Source organism: Cygnus olor, chromosome 8 (genome assembly GCF_009769625.2).
Source record: "Cygnus olor isolate bCygOlo1 chromosome 8, bCygOlo1.pri.v2, whole genome shotgun sequence".
In the NCBI taxonomy this organism is placed as follows: domain Eukaryota; kingdom Metazoa; phylum Chordata; class Aves; order Anseriformes; family Anatidae; genus Cygnus; species Cygnus olor.
This window is the reverse complement of record NC_049176.1, coordinates 12,417,669-12,437,880: the sequence shown is the minus strand read 5'-3', so window position 1 is coordinate 12,437,880 and position 20,212 is coordinate 12,417,669. Positions and strand designations below refer to the sequence as shown.

The following is a 20,212-nucleotide window of genomic DNA, read 5'->3' as shown; positions in this document are numbered from 1 at the left end:
TTTCCACTACATAAAGGACATGGATGCTCTAGGAAAATGAATGAAGACAATGCATTAAACATGGGAAACAATGTGGACTTGAATTCAAGAGAACAAAGCCCTGCAATGAAAATTAACGCAAGAATTTTCTGAAGAAGAAATGAGATAAATATCGACAGTGAGTTGACATCAGTGTCCTCTTTACAAACCATTTCCCTTACTGTAAGTAAAGAGATTAAAAATGGGTTTGATGCAGCTTGATGCAAAGAATCTCTGGCAGACCAAACTGTGCAAAGCATTTCGCTGAAGAACGCACTGTGCTGTTTTCCACTTGCAGCCCGACAAATCACATGAGGAGAAAAAGAAAACCATCTCACCCTAACATCTCCCTGTTGGAAGATCATCACAGCACGGGCAAAGCCAATTGATATTTATTTTTCCTGCTCACACCTTCCCTTCAAGAGATCCAACAAAAAAAGAAAAATCTACCCCAATACAGTCATTGTTACAGGCACAATTAAAACGTTTCCTGGATATAGCTTTGTATTTATAGTTTTCTGTTACAGAACCAAAGTACTTGTAATTTCTGTAACTAAGTCAAAATTATCCATTTGACGCATTTACTTTACCTCTTATTTTTATCTGAGTTCCCTTAGCAGTAAAAGAACATTTTTTCTCTGGATAACCATCTTCTTTTGCCCCAGGGGAATCTTGGCAATCTATTCAAGGAGCAATGCTCTGGTCTGCAGCAGTGAACTGGAACAATGTCCTTATTTTGTATTTTGTGTGTGTGCTCGACGTAATTTGGGATGCAGTACTTCATTCATGTTTGCTATCAGAGTTCTGTCTAGACAAGTGGTCTCAAACACACCATTGTTCGAGACTCCCAGGGAGCTCCCACATACCCTGTCTTCATAGGTGTTACAAGTGTTCAACAGCCACACAAAAATGGACCAGAGGTTGGAAAAGCATTCAAGAGATTTTTCCCTGTAAGTCAGAACTCCTCCATGTGCTTTTCCCTTATATCATGCTCTGAGAAGTATACAACATTAAGCAAGGTCTGTATGATTTATTTTGCTGGTGGCAAAATCTGAAAATATATCTTCAGTAAAGAAGCCACAGAACCAGTGATGTTAGCAAGGAGACGAAAGATTTCAAAAGCAAAGGAAGGCACGCAGGTGTTTGGGGATGACTGCATTCTGACAACTCAATCTCATTTTCCCACACTGCGATACAGATGATTTTTGAAGGCAATTGCCCATCATATTTAGGGAACCCAACACAAATCCATCTCAGCTTTCCATGTAAATGAAGGCAAAGCACAGCTTTGAGAAGGAAATGCCTGATGGTGTTCTGTATGACTGATTGGATGATAAAAAAGCAGCATGGGAAACGCTCACCTCCATGAAAGCTGAATTCAAGAGAGCTGCAGTTGTATTCAACACATCTGCTAGCCTCAGCTTCATCCCTGGCAAAACCAACAGCACAATAACCACTCTACCAAGGAAAGGCTCAGGGATGTGATGGCAGGGGGCTACAGGTTAGCATTTGTTATATTTTGCCAGAGCTCTACAGTAAAGACAATGCTTCAGCCAGTGATTTTAATCTCTTACTAACACCAACTGCACTTTTTTTTTTTTAAATGTATATCAACACTAGCATTTCACTGAAGATCTATATCTCCCTCTACTGAACATAAGAAGGGAACAGCAGCCCTGATGGGAACTGCCAACTGGGTTTTTAACCTTCGTATTCAACAGATTCCCTATGGCTTGAAGTTACAGATGACATTTGCAGGGGTATGGATAATGGTCTTTATGCACTGGGGACATTATTTATTGACTTGTCAAAAGCTTTTGACACAGCAGCCCATAAAGCCTCCACTAAGTAACTTGCCTCATATTAAGGAGAGGAGGAGGAGACAAAGCATTAGAGATCTTAATCAGTTGAGAAAAAGGGCTCAGATGGGAAGGGAAGCAAAACAGATTTCTCTAGAACTCGTTTGAAACTTTGACCTTTATGGTTTTAAAGAACTATAGAGACTTCTCACAGGAATAAGGGATAGCTGGTTTGTGTGCAATTCAAAGATTGCTTTCTACCAGATTGCTGGGAAAAAAATCAGTACAGATAAGGCAGAAGTACCATTGTTACAAAACTAATTTAGACAACAGTAGTAACAACCTACAGCTTTTAGAAGAATTCATTCTTTAAGACTGATGGAGAAAAAGTGACTATTCAGACTCGTAATCCTACTGTTCTCCTTGACTATGAACATGTTTGACTGTATCCGCTAATGCATGCGTATCAATGGCCAAAAATGAGTTTTATGACACCTAGAATATGTGAAGAGCAGTCATTTTATAGTAAAAGGTACCCCAACCCATGCTGTCTATGCAGACTACCTCTCCAAAGATCTGAAACGTCTCACATGAGCACCAGCAGTCTTACTAGTACAGTGACTGCTGGATAGATCCAAAGCCAGCAGCTCCACCTTCTTTGCAGAGCAGCTCTAGATCCTGATTCTAGATACTTCCTGCACGCGATGTTTGGTCTCACTGCAAACCAGAGCTCTGGCTATTGACTGACTCCAAGCACTGCAGGTCATGGAACTGCGATGGAGGGAAGAGACAGCAGACTCCAAGACCGCATGCTTCAAGATGAGTTCATGCAGGTAAGGTAACCTAAGATGTTAAAGATAGATATGAAAATAAACGTCCTCCCTGAGATTTTAGGAGTATGTCTATGAAGCAACAGCTTTAGGGTTTTTGTTGTATCATTGAACATCATACAATAACCACTCAACAAGCTTCAGAGCAATCAAACTGGCTCTAGGGAACATGCAGACTGCTGCCATGTGCCTTACAACAAGCAGCTGAGGACACAAGTTGGCCAAACTCTCCAACCTGATGTTGGCCCAGTACTATATTGTGCTTAACTAGCCTGAGGAGACATAAGCCTCCTGCTACCACGTTCTGGAGATGGCCATTGATTCATCACCTAAACTACTCTCAAAGCAGATTCCACTACTGTTGGAATAATGGATAACAGATACTGTCCCGACCAGTAATATTGAAGCTTCAGATGAGAATGCTTCAACCAAAGCTCCGCTAAAGATATGGTGGGGTATGCAGATGATGAAATAAGCATGGGAAGACTACATGAGGATACACAGGCATCCAATGTGGGAGAGAGGCAATCTATGATCTAGCCAGTCAATGAAGTAAGCCACGTGAAGGGGTGCTGGGTTTGTACATGCATCTACAGCCTTACTTTTTGTCATCAGCTTCAGTTACAAACAGCTAACAGTTCCTCTCTAGGGGAACTCTCAACCTAGTCCAAGCATTTAAAAATTCTCTTCTTAAAAACCACATGTAAGCTTAGATGCTCAGATACTACGAAATGAAGCCTTCTAGATGACAGACCACGCTGCATTTGCAGGTTACATGTTCTCCTATGCAGTGCGACAATTTTCACCAGTTTGTACAGAAAAAGCAGCATATGTTGTAAAATAATCCTGCACTGTACCCAAATAAAAGACGGGAATAGTTCATCTATGCAGCAGCTTGAAAAGGAGGCACCACAGAAATGCGCTACAGAAGATGCCATTCCAACAAACAGTTCCTTTCAACTGAGCTACCAGAAAAACTTCACAAACTCCAAGTGTGAAATGGGTTAAACTCCTAGGAACGCAGCAACAACTAGTAGCAAGAACAATTTGGCAGTTGGAGGAAAATACAAATCTCAGATTTGCCTATTCTGTTCCTAAATTTCAAGGCTCATTTCAATTTTAATTTGGATTTTGTAATGTTGACTAAATGACTTCTGCACCAGTCATAAGACAAAATGTCAGGAAAAGAATATTTAAGCAAACAATTAGCACGCTCATTTCTGCCACTGATAGATTTATCCTTTTCTCCAGAGAATCAAATGGAGCTTTGAGTTCATTTTATTTGTTCACTTGTTACTGAAGTGTGACAACCTCTAGGATAAAGTTTGGTAACTCCCGGTAGGTCTCTATAATGTGACTCACTCATTATTGCAAGCGCCTTATCCAACAAATCAGAGACAATGTTTTCTGTGTACATGAAGTTATATAAGCTTTTAAATTCTGAAGTTTGCGTGAAATTCATGCACATATCTCCTGGATGCCTGCGAGCAGTTTCAAGTCCCCTCCTGACCTGCTGGGAAGCAGCCTCAGCACTAAGGCACGCTGCGGCACGGCCTGAAGACACAGACTCACCTGGCCTCAGACGGGCACGAACAGGCAAGCTGGTTTCACTGCAAACATCATCGGTTTCGGTAACACCGTGTGGCTGCAGTTCTTTTCTTTGTCATGAAAGAAGCAGCAGCAGACTGATCTACCAAGCAAGTCTGATCCGAGTCACAAAGAGTCTTCAGACATGCATCAGGACAGCAGAAGGCAGGTTGATACTTCATTTTATATTGCATCCCAGCATCATTTTTAAGAGGGATCATTTTAAAATCAAACCTTCATGACCATGTTCTAAACTGAACAATGTCACTAAGCTCAGCACTTCCCCCAACACGTGCACTGTCAGTACAGATATATGATTGCTACTGCTGAAGGAATCTGTGGTTTGGACCAAAGGACCCTCAGCAGATTGAAGAGGTGGTGTACGTGCTTTCAAAGGCTGCAATAAATGAAGCACTTGCCATGGTTTCCGGAATGAGTTTAGCCCCCAAGACGTCCAGTGTGCGCTTCTGAATCACGGACCTTGTCCCCTTCTTTCTTTGCCAACAACCTCAGAAATCACGGACTAGAGGACACTTGCGGAACACCCACAAAAAAGGTAAGACACCATGCATGTCAAGCCCAGCAGACCTAACAGGAAAGTCCTGGACTGCTGTGTGCTGTGCCAATTTCAGAAAGGCTCAATTTGGAGGCGTTGCTGTGAACTTCAGGCACATGCTTCGAGGAAATGCCTGACCCTTGCTTGTGCATTTGAATACTGCACTCAATTCACGTGCTAAAGATAATCTAGTAGCTTAAGCTCAAAGAAGCTGCCCAACTCCACCCTAAACAGGTCATATATTCACACAAATGGACTCTTTCTGAGTCACTGCAGGTTTTCGATAGAGCAGAGCACTTACCCAGGAGAATCTATTAAGGCAGGACCTTGCTTTCAGCTGAAAAACATTAATTCACCAAAAAGGCATACTGCCTTCTTGGTCATTAATATCACATCATTCTCCTAAGCTGAGTGACAAGGCAGGCAAGTCACCCAGATCTGAGGAAGCATGAAAGGCTTCCAAATATCTCTCTGTAGAAGTAAAGAGAAACCACTGCTCCAGTTACTGCAGCAAAAAAATATATTTCACTGGACAAGGATGGTCTCCAAAGCAGTCCTGCTTAGACACCAAGTATATTAGCAAAATTGAATGATGCTGATAAAGAAGCCACATGCGACCCTAAACTGTAAGTGCATCAGGGCTGTGCAGAGATTTTAAGGGGTGAGGGAACAGTTGAAAATCAAAACAAAGCTGTTGACATAGCAACAGGAGCCCTTTTCACATTGTATGCTATGAAGCAGAATCATTAGTTTTGTGGCCTTTCAACAACAAATGGAAGGCTACAGCGTTCAAAGCCAGAGTATGACGCCGTTCTGTAATGCTGTAGATGGTGCAAGACTTTTAAATAGCATGCAAAACCTTCTAGGCAAGGGCAAAACCATCTTGGAAGGCCAACCACACTCTTGGGAAGCGTTCTGGTGCAGCAGCATTGTACAAGTAGGGAAGGGAATGAGGAAGAGAGACAGAACAGGCAAGAAATGCACGAACAGGAGAAGGGTAAAAGCCTCAGCACTAGGGAGAGACTTCCCCAGCGCAGAGGGTCTTGAACTCTGAGGCTGTAATTTTAGGTAAGCATTAAAGTCAACATAAATCAGCACTGTCCTGTGTTTTCCCAGGTCAGCTCACCTGAACCCACGCTGTCAGTTTATGACAATGCAGTGAGACCTGACCGCGGTTAAAACTCACTCAACAAAACCATTAATCTCTGAATATGTCGTAGCTGTTCTGCTGCACCTCTCTATCTGCCTGTACTGCTTCCACTTGTTTGTAAGAACTCTTGGAGAGCAGGCGGTCTTTGTCTCGCATCTGCACAACACTGAGGAGCCCCTCTCACCCCCAAACCAACCTACCAGATTTGTGGGTCCTACAGGGAAAAAAATAGCATTCAATAAGATACATCCAGTGTAAGAACTTGGGAATCTGAAGTTTTGATGATCTGATCTCTGCATAATATATGGGAAATAAAAGGTCAGTAGTAGCTGCTGACAGTATCACAGCACACCGGGATAAAGCATTGCTACTACCAAGAGCTATGCTTAGCTCATCGAGTTCGCAGACAGTCTGATCTCACCCAGGCTGCACAACTTGGCCATTCAAGCTGCAAACTGCATGTATTTGCAGCCCGCCCCCCCCCCCCCTTTTTTTTTTTTAAAAGGGGGGAAACAGTACTGCTAGAAAATATATAGGTTGAGGGCATCAGTGCTGCTGCTGAGGCAGAACAATAACAACTTCAGTCATGATTTATATAGCTAATTTCAGGATAAAGCCCTATCTATTTTTAAAAAGAAAAGACCACAAAATTACCTGATTTTGTATTCGGCAGTGATTACAGTTTATACTGCACAATGTTTCAACTCAGTAAGCATGCAAATAGAATATTTTATTGAAGTAACAGACAAAAAGGATCTTTTCTTCTTTATATGCCCTCTCCACTGCAACAGATTTTATCAAGTTGCAGTCAGATGTGATAGCTTTCTTCTAACCTGAAGTGCCTGTCGAATTTTAGGAGAATTATTTCCTAAACCAAATATTCATTTCTCTCCTTTTTAGGCTCCACTTCCAGTTTATTGCTCATTTGTTCTGTTTTAAGCCACAAAAATGATCTTTTGGTCATCTAAAAGCTTTCAGAGCAAAGAGCCCAAAGAAGAAACATCTATCACCGATATTAGATGGTAATCCTGGGATTTGCTTCTATAGTAGCAACTAAAGCAGCATTTTCCATGCATCGAACTCGAAGCACAGCCAGTACTTCATGCTAAAGGAGCATTCCCCACATGGCAGCATAGTGTTAACACTTTTGACCACAGCTATATCTAAACCAGAGCCCCACAGCGACTAAAGCAGAGGCTTCCACCACGAAACCCACAGTTACAAGATATTTCAGTTCCAACCCACATCAAGCCCTTCTCAGGAGATTTTAAAACTGGCACTTCATCTTCTCCTGCTGCTGCTAATAAAGGGCAGGGACCTGCCCAGGAACTCAGCATGGGGAAATGGATGACCATTTCAACAAGCTGCTGCATCAGCTCACTTAATTGGTACCACATGTTGGTAGACCTTCAGAAATTTTGGGGAAATACAAAGATACTTAAAGGGAATTATTCCAAAATTGGAAGAAGTCTGGAAGTACAAAGCTACCTCTCTGCATATTTTACCCAAGCACAACAGTATAGCAACACTGGCAGAAGTCAGCCAAGAGTCAGCATTTTACTAACAAATGAGAAGGGATCATCCATAAACTGAGACAAGGTAGAAAGGATCTTAAGATAATCATCCTGTTTTTATGGAGAACAGGAGAGGGGAACCAGCACAGAGATTCAAGGAGAAAGCTGGTCTAGTTGAAGCATCTGATTACGAAAACTGACTTCAAAGAGGCATCCTGAATAGATGGACACAAGTGGGCATGATGCTTTTGTCAAGGGCAGAGCAGAACATTTCATTAATCAAGATGTAGAAGAACAAGGCCTTACAAAAAGGGATTGCAGCTGTAGGGAAAGTTGAAGACAGACCCTCCAAGAAGATAAAAGCAGGAAATGAAAATTGAGAAAAAAATCAGGGGCATAGTATGTAAAGATTGATTAACATTGAAAAATTCTAGACTTGCAGTCAAAATTGCATTGCTAAAACAAGGTATGCTAACTTGCAACCTATCCTGCATACAGAGAAAGGGGTACTGACGTATGTCCATTTAGTAATTTAATAATGGTGTATTAAGACAAATTTACTTCCCCCTCCTATCTCTGAAATACTAAGTACCAATAATTCCCCACACCAACCATTTCATCAATTGTTTCTCTCAAGTCTTGCGCTACAAGAATTCATACACGCAAAGACATAGTGCATACACACACAAATATAGCAGTAAGTTCCATCAAGTCAACAAATAGAACAAGACATATACACAGGAGCAATATTGCTGCTTAAAGACTGCACAAAACTCTGCTGTGAGTGCAGTGTTAGGAAATCTCGGCTCCTTTATCGCTGGATAAAGCACTGAGAAAGTAGTTGACATTCTCAGAGCTGGAACTTCAATAAGCAAGCCCAGGCAAAGACAAGCCGACTTTCTAAAACTGCCAATTATTGTGGTCAATGAATTAGTGTTTAGTACTGCTCATCTTTATTCCTATAGATGCTAACAGGAACCTCCAAATTCATGTGCCCAAAGTATCTTTTTTTTTTAATACTGCTTAAAGAAACCAGCTTTTACCCTTCCTTTATGAATGTTAGACCTCACGTAACAAATCACACTATTTACAAGTTATATCACTTCTTTCCATAGACTGAACGAAGTTAGTAAACAAGATCATTTGAAACTGATGGAGGAGAAAAAACCTGTCTCTACCATAACACATTAGACAGGACAGTGCCTACTTTCATACTCTACACAGAGCAAAAACTTTTTTGCCCTGAATTTTTTAGTTCAGGAATAAAACCACCTTTTAAGACCCCAGGATTTTTAATTTCACATGCTATTTTTTCACATGTGTTTATGGCTGAAAGATCAATTACAATTCCTTTGTGGGAAATCATTCCCATCAGTTCAATTACTTCATGTAATTGTTTCAGCAATCACAGTTAAATATCCATTTTAATTTTTATTTAAGAACTTAATTACCAAGCATCAAGCAGATGTAAACACTTTTTAAAAATTTTATCTGCTGTCTCCCTCCTACATGTTCTTCCCCAGTGCAAGTACCGTTTTTACCATCAGCACTCTCTAAACCTCAAAAACGCACATGTAGTCATCTAAAACTTCCCACTAACCCGTAGCGCTCACTGATGCCTCTTTCCCAAATAACTTGTTGAAGACAAGACCATCAAGGTTCCTCACGCACAAGCATGGCCTGATGGATACAGGCACTCCGCTTTCATCTTATGTGCCCTACAGCTCTGAAAACCTTCACAAATTTATCTGTGCCTTGTCTCCCCCCCTCTGCCTTTCAGGTGGGAAGGAATCCCAGTTACTGATTTATCAGGAAGAATTCTGTTTTGTGGTGCTATTACATATCTATTTTAATCAGCAGCTGATTCATTTGGAGCTGGTGCTCTCATCTTTCCCTAGAGCCTCTCACAGATAGTCCCTTTCATTCAAATGCTGCTAGTGGCTATTGTAATTCAATTCTATTCTTGCATGTAATTCACTAACCTTCAGCGAGATGCCCGTCAAGCAAGTCAATATTTTACACTCCAACTTGAATCCATTTTTGCAGTGTATCAAAATGCAAATTTATTTTTTCTCTCCTAAGAGTCAAAATTTAAGTAGAACCAGACTGGAAATTGGAACATCTAAATGAAATGGCAAACCAGTGGTTGCAAGAATGCGATCAACTTATCTCCCAAGGTCCAGAGATAGCTAGTGCCATCAGAGCATCTAGTTACAAGCACATTAAAACTCCCTGAGGAGAAAGGAAATGCAGAGTTGGTTAAACATTTATAATAGGTACCTCTGAGTTTCGGTTGCTGCATGCATAGCACGACAGTTTCCTCCCAAAGTGATATCTGCTCTGCTTTCAAGTCTTTGTATTATCACCAAAACCTATTTAACCTAAGTGAATAAAAGTCTCATCATGCCTTTCCCATTGACTACTTTAAAAAAAACATTAACAGAGATGCTTTGCCCAACTTAGAAAACATCAGCCCATCCACAGGGACTACAGTTACAGCTATGGGAAACAAGCACAGCCAATCTTTTACAGTATGCCTCAGGTAAAACCAGTTAAAATTCTCAGTATGGTTTTGTAGCTTTCATAAGCAATGCTATAAATCAGAAAGATCAACTACCACCATGTTAACACGTTAACCTAGCTTTAAGACTCACAAAGCTGAGATTTGCCTGGTCACCTTAGTTATCTCAATAAACACATTCTGACTTGCTTTTGTGAGCTTTTATCTCTGATAGACACCCAAATTAAGAAGTCAGACTGCAGAACAGAGTTGACACTTGAGTATCATCGATGTCTTCCGGGTGACTGCACACTTGAAGTCCTACTCAGAGGCATTTTAACTGCAAAGGCACCTCAGTTCTGCTGGGTACAGCAGCCAACCTCAAGTCTCCCGAAGAAGTAAGAAGCTTAAAGCAAGGAAGAAACGGCATTTCTTTCTCAAAAGACCCTTTTACCTACCTGCACAGCCAAAAGCTAGGTGATACCTAGAAGAGGGGCTGAATTTGACACAGCACACATTCGCCTTGGCCTCGATGCTTGCTACTGAATTGTCCAAGTTGGTAGACCACAGCTTCACTAGAGAAACAAAAAGAGAGAAATGAATAAACAAAAACCAAACTTCATCTGAAAGGTATAAAACCTAGTTCCTCCATATGTAAGATTCTGAACAACCTCAGTTACCAAGATGCTAATGATCAGAAAAGGTCAGATTGTAACCAATGGCTGGAGAGCCTTAGAACACTCAGGTACATACACATCGGCATCTCCTGTGAGTATGGAGAAGGTCCACATCCCACGCAGCTGAGGGCTTCTTCGGAGCAGGTGACTCAATGCATGTTATAATCTTAATATTTAAGACTACAAGACTGCAGATTCATATAACCGAGAGCAGGAAGACTTATGCCCTTTTTGTTCCTCATTTCCTAGCCTGGATGTACAGAACTCCATGCTCCAAAGCAGAATTGCTTTGCACAGAATAAATACACCTAATTGTATGCTTAAGCACAGCAAGTAAGAACAACTTGTTTTATTCTCAAGGTACTGGCACAGACAGAAAAGAAATCAGTATGCTAGCTTCCTATGATGATATATTTCCTTAGTACAAAGGACTCTACTGTTTTGTGAGACTGCTGTGTGAACATTAATTTAACCACGTTGTACGGAATGAGCTCTTCCCCCACGTACTGGCCTCATGGCTTCCCAGGAAGACCAACAGAAAATACTAGAGGCTTTTCAAAATTCAGCTTTCCCCACCCTCTACAAAAATTTTGAGCATCATTTAACCTTAAAGATTAAGACTGTTAGGTGCTCCCCAGATAATGCACCTTATTTTTAAAAGGTGCAGGTGAAACGTTGCCCTCAGTCTGGGCGAAGGGACAGCACACTGGCATCAACAGGGTCTGCTACAAAGCAGACTTCAATCAGACAAACGTTATCCCTTCCCCCTCTTCTTGATGAGGGGGTTGTGTAGCACTTGAGCATCATGAACAGCATGCTGCGGAGTAGGCAGAGCAAGCTAGAGCCAAGGACTGAACATGCAGGAGCTACCCAAAGGCTTAATCCTTTAAACAGCTCCAAGAACTGCTTGGGCTTCTGCAGATCTGTAGCCAACAGGTCCTCTGTCACCTTTTGAGAGAAAGCTCACTTTGGAGGTGAAGGAGTGAGCAAAACCAGCAAAAAAGAGCAGGAATAGTTTCCCCAGTGTTTATAACCTCAATAAATGAATGAGGTAAGTAGCCTGACAGCACGTCCTCCCACCCTCAGAGTGCTCCTCCATGCCTCCTCCTGGCCATTCATTCCCTGGAGCTTTGAAGGAGAAGCAAGGCTTCCACATGGATTACTCAATCATGTTTTAGACAAGGAAAAGGAGGAACATTGGCAGGTTCATTCTAAGGCACCTTTTTTTTTTTTTTAAAATAGTATTTCCAGCAACAAAATGCAACAAGATTGCATTATTTCTGACCATACGTAGGAGAATGGCTTCAAGAATGAAGGAAATACACAACTGCTCAGAGTGCACCACTGAATCTTTTTAAAATACAGCCCTGTTGGCATCTGACAGCTGCCTGGAACCATTATAAAGCTGCACACAGATACCAGAAATACAAACACTGATGCATGCTGTATTTGCATATAACTATTACATAAAATTCAATGAAAACAGCCCCCACCCTGTTGTTGAATTTTCAGAAATAAATCCATCCTTATTTACCTGAGCTATAATACACCTCTAGCTACATTTCTACATGAAACAAACAGCCTTGCAAGCATGGCTTAAGATGATCTCTTCTCCTAAGCGAGATTGGACGATATACCTCCCCAGTGTGTTTTGCGCTGGGGGCGCAGCAGAGAAGCACAGAGCCAGGAAAAAGATAATTTGGCACAGTAGTACAATTTTAGTATTTTGCTTTAATGAACAGCTACCAAGAGATGTCCAGTTTAAGTTGCAGTGGCAGTAGAGGACATCACACTTATGAAAGTGACAGTATAGGGAGCAAATAAGGTTGTGATTAAAGGAGGAGGGTGCTGGCAGACAACACTGCCTAAACCTGAGGTGTGCAGGGAGGTTAAACATTCTCACCATTCAGAGCAATGTTCTGCCCAAACCTAGGACTGAAAACACACACTTGCCTTAGAGCCTTCCAACTACTTATCGATATTTAAAGCTCTGCCAAAATGGCCAAGTCTCTTCTTGACACCACCTCTCCTCCACTAAACGAATAGCCGTTTGGTCTCAGTTTTGTGGCAGAAGCTAATTGAGGGCTACGCTGCAACTTGGCTCATTTTTTGGTTCAAGTCTTCAGGTCATAAGCTCAGCCATTTACCCTGGTGAAGGGACGACCTGTGTGTTCAAAGCCATCATAATATTCGTTACCACTGACAGACACAGATTAGAGTCTGCAGCAATTTCTGTGATCTAACTGCTGTGGGATACGCTAAGCTCCAATTATATCTTAGTCAGTGCCATAAAAAAGGATATATGCGACATCTAACAACACATAATGAAACTTGTCAAGTTTTACCTGGAACTGTCCATTATTTTTTCAAAAAGAACTGACAGGTTAATAAAGCATAATTCATAAGGGTAGAGTTTATTTGCTGTAGCTTTTAGCAATTTCGCTGAGGTCGAGGCAGTAATTATACAACACACAGATGTCTTTAACACTTAGAATTGTGTAGATGAGGCAAACAACCATCTGAGACCGACTATCTCTAAAACGCATGTTCCCAAAGCATATGTCTCCTAGTACTGCTGTTACTGACAGATACACCTGTGGCCAAGTGTCCTCCCCTCACCAAAAAAGTAAGATGCTGCCTCTTAAAAAAAAAAAACTCCCCCCCGCTTTAAAAAGCGATCAATCTTTTCAATGGTCTTTTTTTTGGGTTGGAGCTTTACACCAAACATGTCAGTTTATAAATTCATCTTCCATAGCTCAGTTCTGCGCCCCAACACCGACAGAGAGGTGGAAGCCTGCACTGCAATAGCTGAAGGGGTCAATGTACCCAGCTGGCACACTGATGGTAAGGGCAGGAGCACAGTGTAAACTCAGGACTGTTAGCAGGCGATGATTTCACAGCATCCCTCCTCGTCCACACAAAGCAGAAGACAGTCAGTCAGGTATCTTGGTTGCCACTTTAACTATCAGCATCGTCTTGACCTTTTGAGGCATTCCCTGTTGAATACAACGACCCTCAAATCTCCAGGAAATTATTGAACTGCTATTAGCCAGGAAAACGAACAGAAAGTTCAGCCTGATATTTTAAGAGCAGTTAAAGCAGCAGAAGCTGAAGGAGCTAACTATCTTTGAAAATGAAGCACCAAACCTCTGAACGTCCTCAAAGCTGGGGAGCAGACCCTGACCTACAGCTCTCAGCAATGCTGCACTCTTTCACGAAGCCAGCTCAGCGACCATATTCATGGGTAAATGTGAAAAATAGCTGCAGGACTGGCACCTGTGGTCTCGTTTACCAAGGCTGCACTGAAATAATGTTCTCCTTTTTGCAATGCAATAGATACCTGCGTTCCTCCTTGCCACGAGTCAAGGAAAAGTAACCTCTCACTGCAGCTCTTAGCCCTCGGGTGCTCCTGTTCTGCTCCACCTCTCCATTTTGCCCTGGTAAGAGTGAAGAGACCACAGCTAACAAGTGACATAAAACCAAGACTCTTCCTTCAGTTTCTCAATGTTGCCTGCATTTCCATATGTTTCAGAGAGCTTCAAAGACATCAGAAGAGGGAACAGGTGCTTGATTGCTCCAGAATTGGTCACTACCCTAGGGGAGATTGAAATTCTACCCACAAGGCATTAGGTAACATCTTGCTCTCACTATCTCGTGTCCTAACTTCACCCTGGCCATCAAGCTGCATTCCTGGTCTGGAATAGAGAGCAGCACTGGATTAAGAAACAGCTGCAAGTCTGCACTAGCTCCAGCACTACCCCAGCCCTTTGATACCGATTGCATGCCTTCACAGAACTAAACCTTCCCTGCTGAAATAGCACAACTTCATCCTTTCCTCCTTATGGGAGGAAATCATAGCTCCTGCCATTACCAGTTACATAAAGGAACTGAAATTAAGACCACGCACTTTCCCCAAACTGCTCATAGCACAAGTAAACCTTTTAATTTTGCTCACTGCTGTCTAGTGGGCATATGCTTTGGATCTCCAGGGACATACTCGACTACCTTTGCCCCTTTAAAAGGGAAGGGGGTGACAACCATAGATAAAAGTGAGATTTTCATGCACGCAGTTATTTCAAATACAATAATGCTTCTATGCTCTCATTATCTGCTATTAAAGTAGAAAGATCTTTAACAAATAAACATCCAGGATTATCTTCAACTAATGAGCATGATGCAGGACCCAGGAAGACCCAAGGATGTTGTTTCCAACTATATCAGAAACATTTTATCCCTCGTGACACTCCATTCATTAGCACCCCCTTTGCTGTGTATGAGCCCTGACAGAGACTGTTCTGAAGCCCTGATAGAATTATTAATCTAAAAGCTCCTTTCCCAATACATGCCTACTGAGCACACTGAGCGCTTTAAAAATTAGCCTCTAACTTGAAAAGACTGAGAAGAGACAGGCAGATACACAGGCATGCAGGAAGAACTGGCAAGGCTGTCACTTTTTTGCTGGCTTGTCCTGATCATTTGACAAGAAAATTTTATTCCCATGCTTTCCAGGGAAGCATGGAGAGATTAGCTCCAATTGCTCTGGTCACACCAATATCTATCAACATTGAAATTTCTTGTTAGAAAGCCCAGTGCAGCCTCATACAAGCAGAGAAGTGAAAGAACAGGAAGGGTACACAGCTCTTATACTTCCCACCAGACACTGTACCTGGCCAAACACATCCTTAATGCATATTCAGAGCTGGCCAGAACAAAATTAAGCACTCATTAAGGTAAGCAAAAAGATAAAAAAAATATAAGTTAGGCAGACTTATAAGTTAAGACAACTTATAAATGTGAGGAAGTAGCAGCACCTAACTCTTTCAGTGTGATGACTGAGATGGAAGTTGGACTCCAGAGTCAGTTTGATTTGGGTGTTTGCTGCTATTGCTCTGTACCTTAAAGACTTAAAAGCTGTGCTTATTTCAAACACTCACAGAACTCCATTCGTCTCCAGTGCGCTTATTATGTATGCAAATCACAGGCAAACCGTGGTAGAAGCAAAGGATAAAATGTTCTAGGCCAAATTCTACTCACCAAAACCCTGGTGTACCTTCAAAAGACCTTCATGGATTGAAATGTGAGTTATGTCGATTTGCAAATGTTACTTCAGTCATTTCTAAGTAAATGCTACACTTTTAGAAACTATTACTGAAAAAGTGAACTGTTAAACTGGAGACAAGAGCTCTGCTTGTAGCTGGCTTTGCGGGACAACTTGTTAACATGCTAAGTGTGTGTCTACCTGGAAGATAAGCTTTTTCAAATGCATAGCATGGGGGGGAGCAAAGCAATGGAAATGCTGATAATTTACAAGGTGAATGTTCACTCACTGCATTTAAGCACAGAGAAAACTCTCCACTTCAACCAGAAGGAAGCAAGTGTATCAAAAACATCTAAAAAAGCACCTTAAATATAAAATAATCATTAAAGCAACATTGTAAATGAAATTACCGATGACATGAAGAATGTCAAATGTATTTGAAGAATACTAATGCAGTTTTCTTTTGAAACAGAATTTAAAAGCATTCTGCACAGGAAAGGTTTTCAAGGTTTAATGGTTATATAAAATTTATCATTTCAAAGCAGACCATGAACAGCTCTGTCCAGAGCTGTATTAGCCCACCTAGGAGAGCTCATCCCCAAGGACTATGAAAGGGACTCTACAGCTCTTGCTGCTCAATAACTAAATTTGATCTTGTAAACACATTACAGATGAAATCTTGTTCATTAGAGATGAAGAAGATTACATATTCTTCAGTGCTGTCTTCTTTATTAGTTTCCTAGCAGTTTCTTAGGAAAGGAAGATTTCCCTACCAGTATGTTGGGAAAGGGCTGCCTTAAAGGCTCTCCAAAAGCCCTTTGACAAATGGGCCCTGGAGCACAGAAGTTGAGAGCCAGTCCCAGCACTCCCATTCAGCCCACAGCCCAGGTCCATTAAACTCAGAAACACCCCACACATCGTGAAAGCAAGAGGCTTCCTATCGTGCACGACCCGTTAACATTGTGAGAACTACAGGTAAAAAATATGCCTTCTGCTGTTTAACTTCTGATTTTTCACTGAAAACTGAATTTTTGAAATACAAATACACGCTGCTCTTTTGAAAGGCCCCAAGGCTTTAACTCAACAAGCTTAACTAATGTTAAAACACATTTTGCTTTGTTTAGTGATTTGGAAAATGCTAGAGAGCATACAACCTGAAAATTGTGAACATCACACCAAGAAATCTTAATCCAAACAAAGCCTCCCTTTCTCTAAGTTCTGAACAGTTGGGGAATACTTTGACACGTTACCACATCAACTACAATACTGAAGGCAGCTGAGGAATCAGCTACTTGAAATATCACATTTTTATTCCTCAAAGGGAATACACAAAGCATAAGCCTTCTGCACAGAGATGGGAAAAAAATACCTTTTGCATCATCAGAGCCTGAAGCCAATAGTTTTGGGTCCATCAAGTTAAAGTCAACACTCCAGCACCTTTTCTCATGTTCCTATTTAGAGAAAAAAGAAATATTGCAAGGTAGTGAGTTGTAATCTGATAAAATAGTAAAAGAAAAATGCACGTTGTTTGGTATAAATCGTCAGGAGATTCCTGGCCAGAAAACTTTAGTATATTTAGCAGTTTCTCAATAAAAGCCTTTTCTCCCAGACAGACCAATACTTGTATGGCATGCTAGACATACCATGAAAGATACCCCTAAAACACAGAAGAGCTGTACTTGCTATGCTGGCATATCCCACGTGGAAGCAAACCACTGCATTGAATAAGCCTTCGTACAGGCCAGCAAGACAGTAACACGAAAAGCTCACCAGGACAAAGTCACTAAAGGATTTCTAACAGATGTGAAGCAGATGTCACTGCGTATGCCTTTAACTATGTAAATCCAAATACAAAAAATTCCAGTGATCTGATAGGAAGCAAAATTAGTTTGTTTTAACACAAACAACAGCTGGTCCTATCTAGGCTCATTATTCAGTCTTAAAGAAATGCAAAATGCATTTGTGAGGAAAACAGACAAGATTTTGTCCAGTATAATTTGTTTTTAATTGAGATATGCAGAGGATTAATGAAAACAAGCATTATAAAAGGCTAAAACACAATGAAAAAGTAAACAAAGCCTTAAGTAGGAATTAAAACTTAATTGAACTGTCAAGAAAGGAGAACTGAAGGCTAGCCTGCAGTTCACTGCCACTGACCAGTTTCAATGCAGTATTCTACCTACAGGAGACCCTGCAGCACTTCCAACCTCTCCCTGAATGGGCTATCTTTTCTTCCAGCAGCCTCCTTGGTCTGATCACAAGGCTCTCAGATGCCATTAAAACAGAAACACAGGGTTCAAACCACATGAAAAGAAAGTGCCAGAAAGTTCTCATTAAACAGGTCTCACTGCTGAGCTCAGTCCACTTGTGTGCACACTGCTCTGCTGAGCACAGAACTGTATCAGGAAGTCTTCTGCCTACTGGTCCCTTCTGCCAGACTTACCAGTTACACCTGCATCTTGCTCTTCTGCTTTACAAGCACCTGCAACAGCAAATCACTGCAGGATTTTACAAAAGGCTTTTGACAAAGACATGGAACAGGTATGGAGAGAGAAAAAGAGAGGTTTCTAAAGAAAGGCAAGACAAAAGTTCAAGAAACTCATTTCTCCCTGTACAGATACCCTACCTAGGAGCAGCAGCAAAAAAACATCAACTGCCTCATGCCTGTAACAAGAAGATATAGGTGACTCCCTCAGAGGACTACAGCTCCATAAAGCTGTATGGATGAGCTATTTGCCAAACAGAAACAACCTATTTTGCCTTGTGAAGCTTATAAGCCTACTGCTGAACAAAAAGCTGCATCTCAGCCCTAACACTGCTCCCCTGACATGGTCTATAGCATGGAAAAGTGTTGCTCACTGGCTGTACATTACCTGGTAGACCTTGGATCTTTGTCCTGTGAACCCATCCCACAGGATGACGGTGCCTTCATAGTCGCTGCTGGCTAGCAGGTTCTTGTGGTAACTACTCCAGCTGATACAGCTAAAAAAAGAGACACAGTCAGTCTTACCTTAAATCATACCTCACAACACAAATCATGCTTGCAATATGTCAGTCTCTTTGCACAATGTGCAACAAGGGATGATCTTGAAGGTCTTTTCCAGCTTAGATGATTCTATGATCTGGTCAGTCACCTCACCGAAACATTTGAGAAGTGCCAAAACCAAAACCCACCGGAAACATAGCAAACCTTCCGCCATGAGCTAAAAGAAAAGCTTTACTTGCTTGAGTGATGTCACTTGCTCCAATAGGAAATACTAGGATTTGTGTTTTTTTTTTTTTTTTTTTTTTTTTAAGATATATCCATCTCTAATACTGCTATTGTTCTGCTGCTTGAATTCCACAAAAACTCTCACAGAGAGCTCAGGGTTTGATGACTTGTCTCTTGCCAAGAGCTACTATATTACCACAAAGATAACTACTTGCCTAACAGAAGCTATATATGCAAAACATACAGCTGCATGGAGGACAAACCAACCCTTCTCCCTAAAACACACTCAATAGTGAACACATACCTACACAGACAATGAAAGCCCGTGACTTCTGACAAAGTACTTCCAGCTACCTGCACACGAGGGGAAGCCCCCTCCCAATCCAGAAAGAAACAGCAGTTTAGGAGATGTTTCTTACCAGGAAGGATATTGCATGGCTTATATTTTGAACTGAATTAAGTTGCTATGTAAAACTAAGTGATAATTCCACTGACAAACTAACTGCTAGCAGACAAAACAAGCGCAACAACACTGCCAAGTCACATTCATACTGTTCTGGCACTATGCCTCCACTCTGCCTCTTGAAAATGTGACAGAGGTAAGCAAATTTGTAACACTTGTTCACCAATTTTTGGACCATCTGGCACAAAAGCACGCCAGTTGGTATCAACTGTGATGCATGTAGCAGAAACTGAACTGACAGAGCCAATTCACGCAGGTCATCAAACAGCTCTGACACAGTTAACTAGATTATGGCAGCCTTAAGGCCAAGTTTTAACCAACAATAAAGCTAGAAGTCCGTGTTCCTGTAACTTTTTAGTAATCCTTCGATTAGTGCAGCCACGCTTTGAAGTGCGATGTAGATACATGGAATCGCTAAGGCGCATTTTCACCTTGGCAAATTCTTGGTTCCACTAAACACTTGCATCCTGTTTTCCTTAGGAATCCCTTAGGAACCAGGCACTTGGAGAGGGGAAAGTCCTTTTCCTTTGTTAAAGCAGTTTAAAAATATAAGCGCTATTGTTCTTTGATTAGCTGAATAACTACAAGCAGCTCTGGTGTCCTATTCCTGACCATGCTCTAGCTTACTGGGGCATGAATATAACTTTATAACTACAGGGGGACTATGAATACCAACTGCAGTCACAGCCGATCGCTACATTGCTGTGGCACAAACAAGTTGCTTTGATTTTCTGGAGCAGCCAAGTAATGGGAGGCAAGAAACCCAGCTGGTTTCTAAGAGAAATTTGAAGAGATATTTGAAGAGATATGTGAAAAAAAAACCACGCTGTTGGTGCTTGTATCAACAGGAAACTTCACTGAGTAATCCA

At 41.4% G+C, this 20,212-nt stretch overlaps 1 protein-coding gene across 3 annotated transcripts in view; it reads right to left on the bottom strand.

Moving 5' to 3' along the window:
- The window catches only part of COP1 (COP1 E3 ubiquitin ligase), a 128,620-nt gene that overhangs the window by 46,712 nt on the left and 61,696 nt on the right, over positions 1–20,212 (bottom strand). For all 3 annotated transcript variants that reach the window (XM_040565092.1, XM_040565090.1, XM_040565091.1), the window contains exons 13-15: positions 18,543–18,651; positions 17,039–17,120; positions 10,413–10,529 (exon numbers count right to left, since the gene is read on the bottom strand). In XM_040565092.1, the coding sequence (XP_040421026.1) occupies positions 10,413–10,529; positions 17,039–17,120; positions 18,543–18,651 (308 nt within the window). The remainder of the gene's footprint in view (positions 1–10,412; positions 10,530–17,038; positions 17,121–18,542; positions 18,652–20,212) is intronic.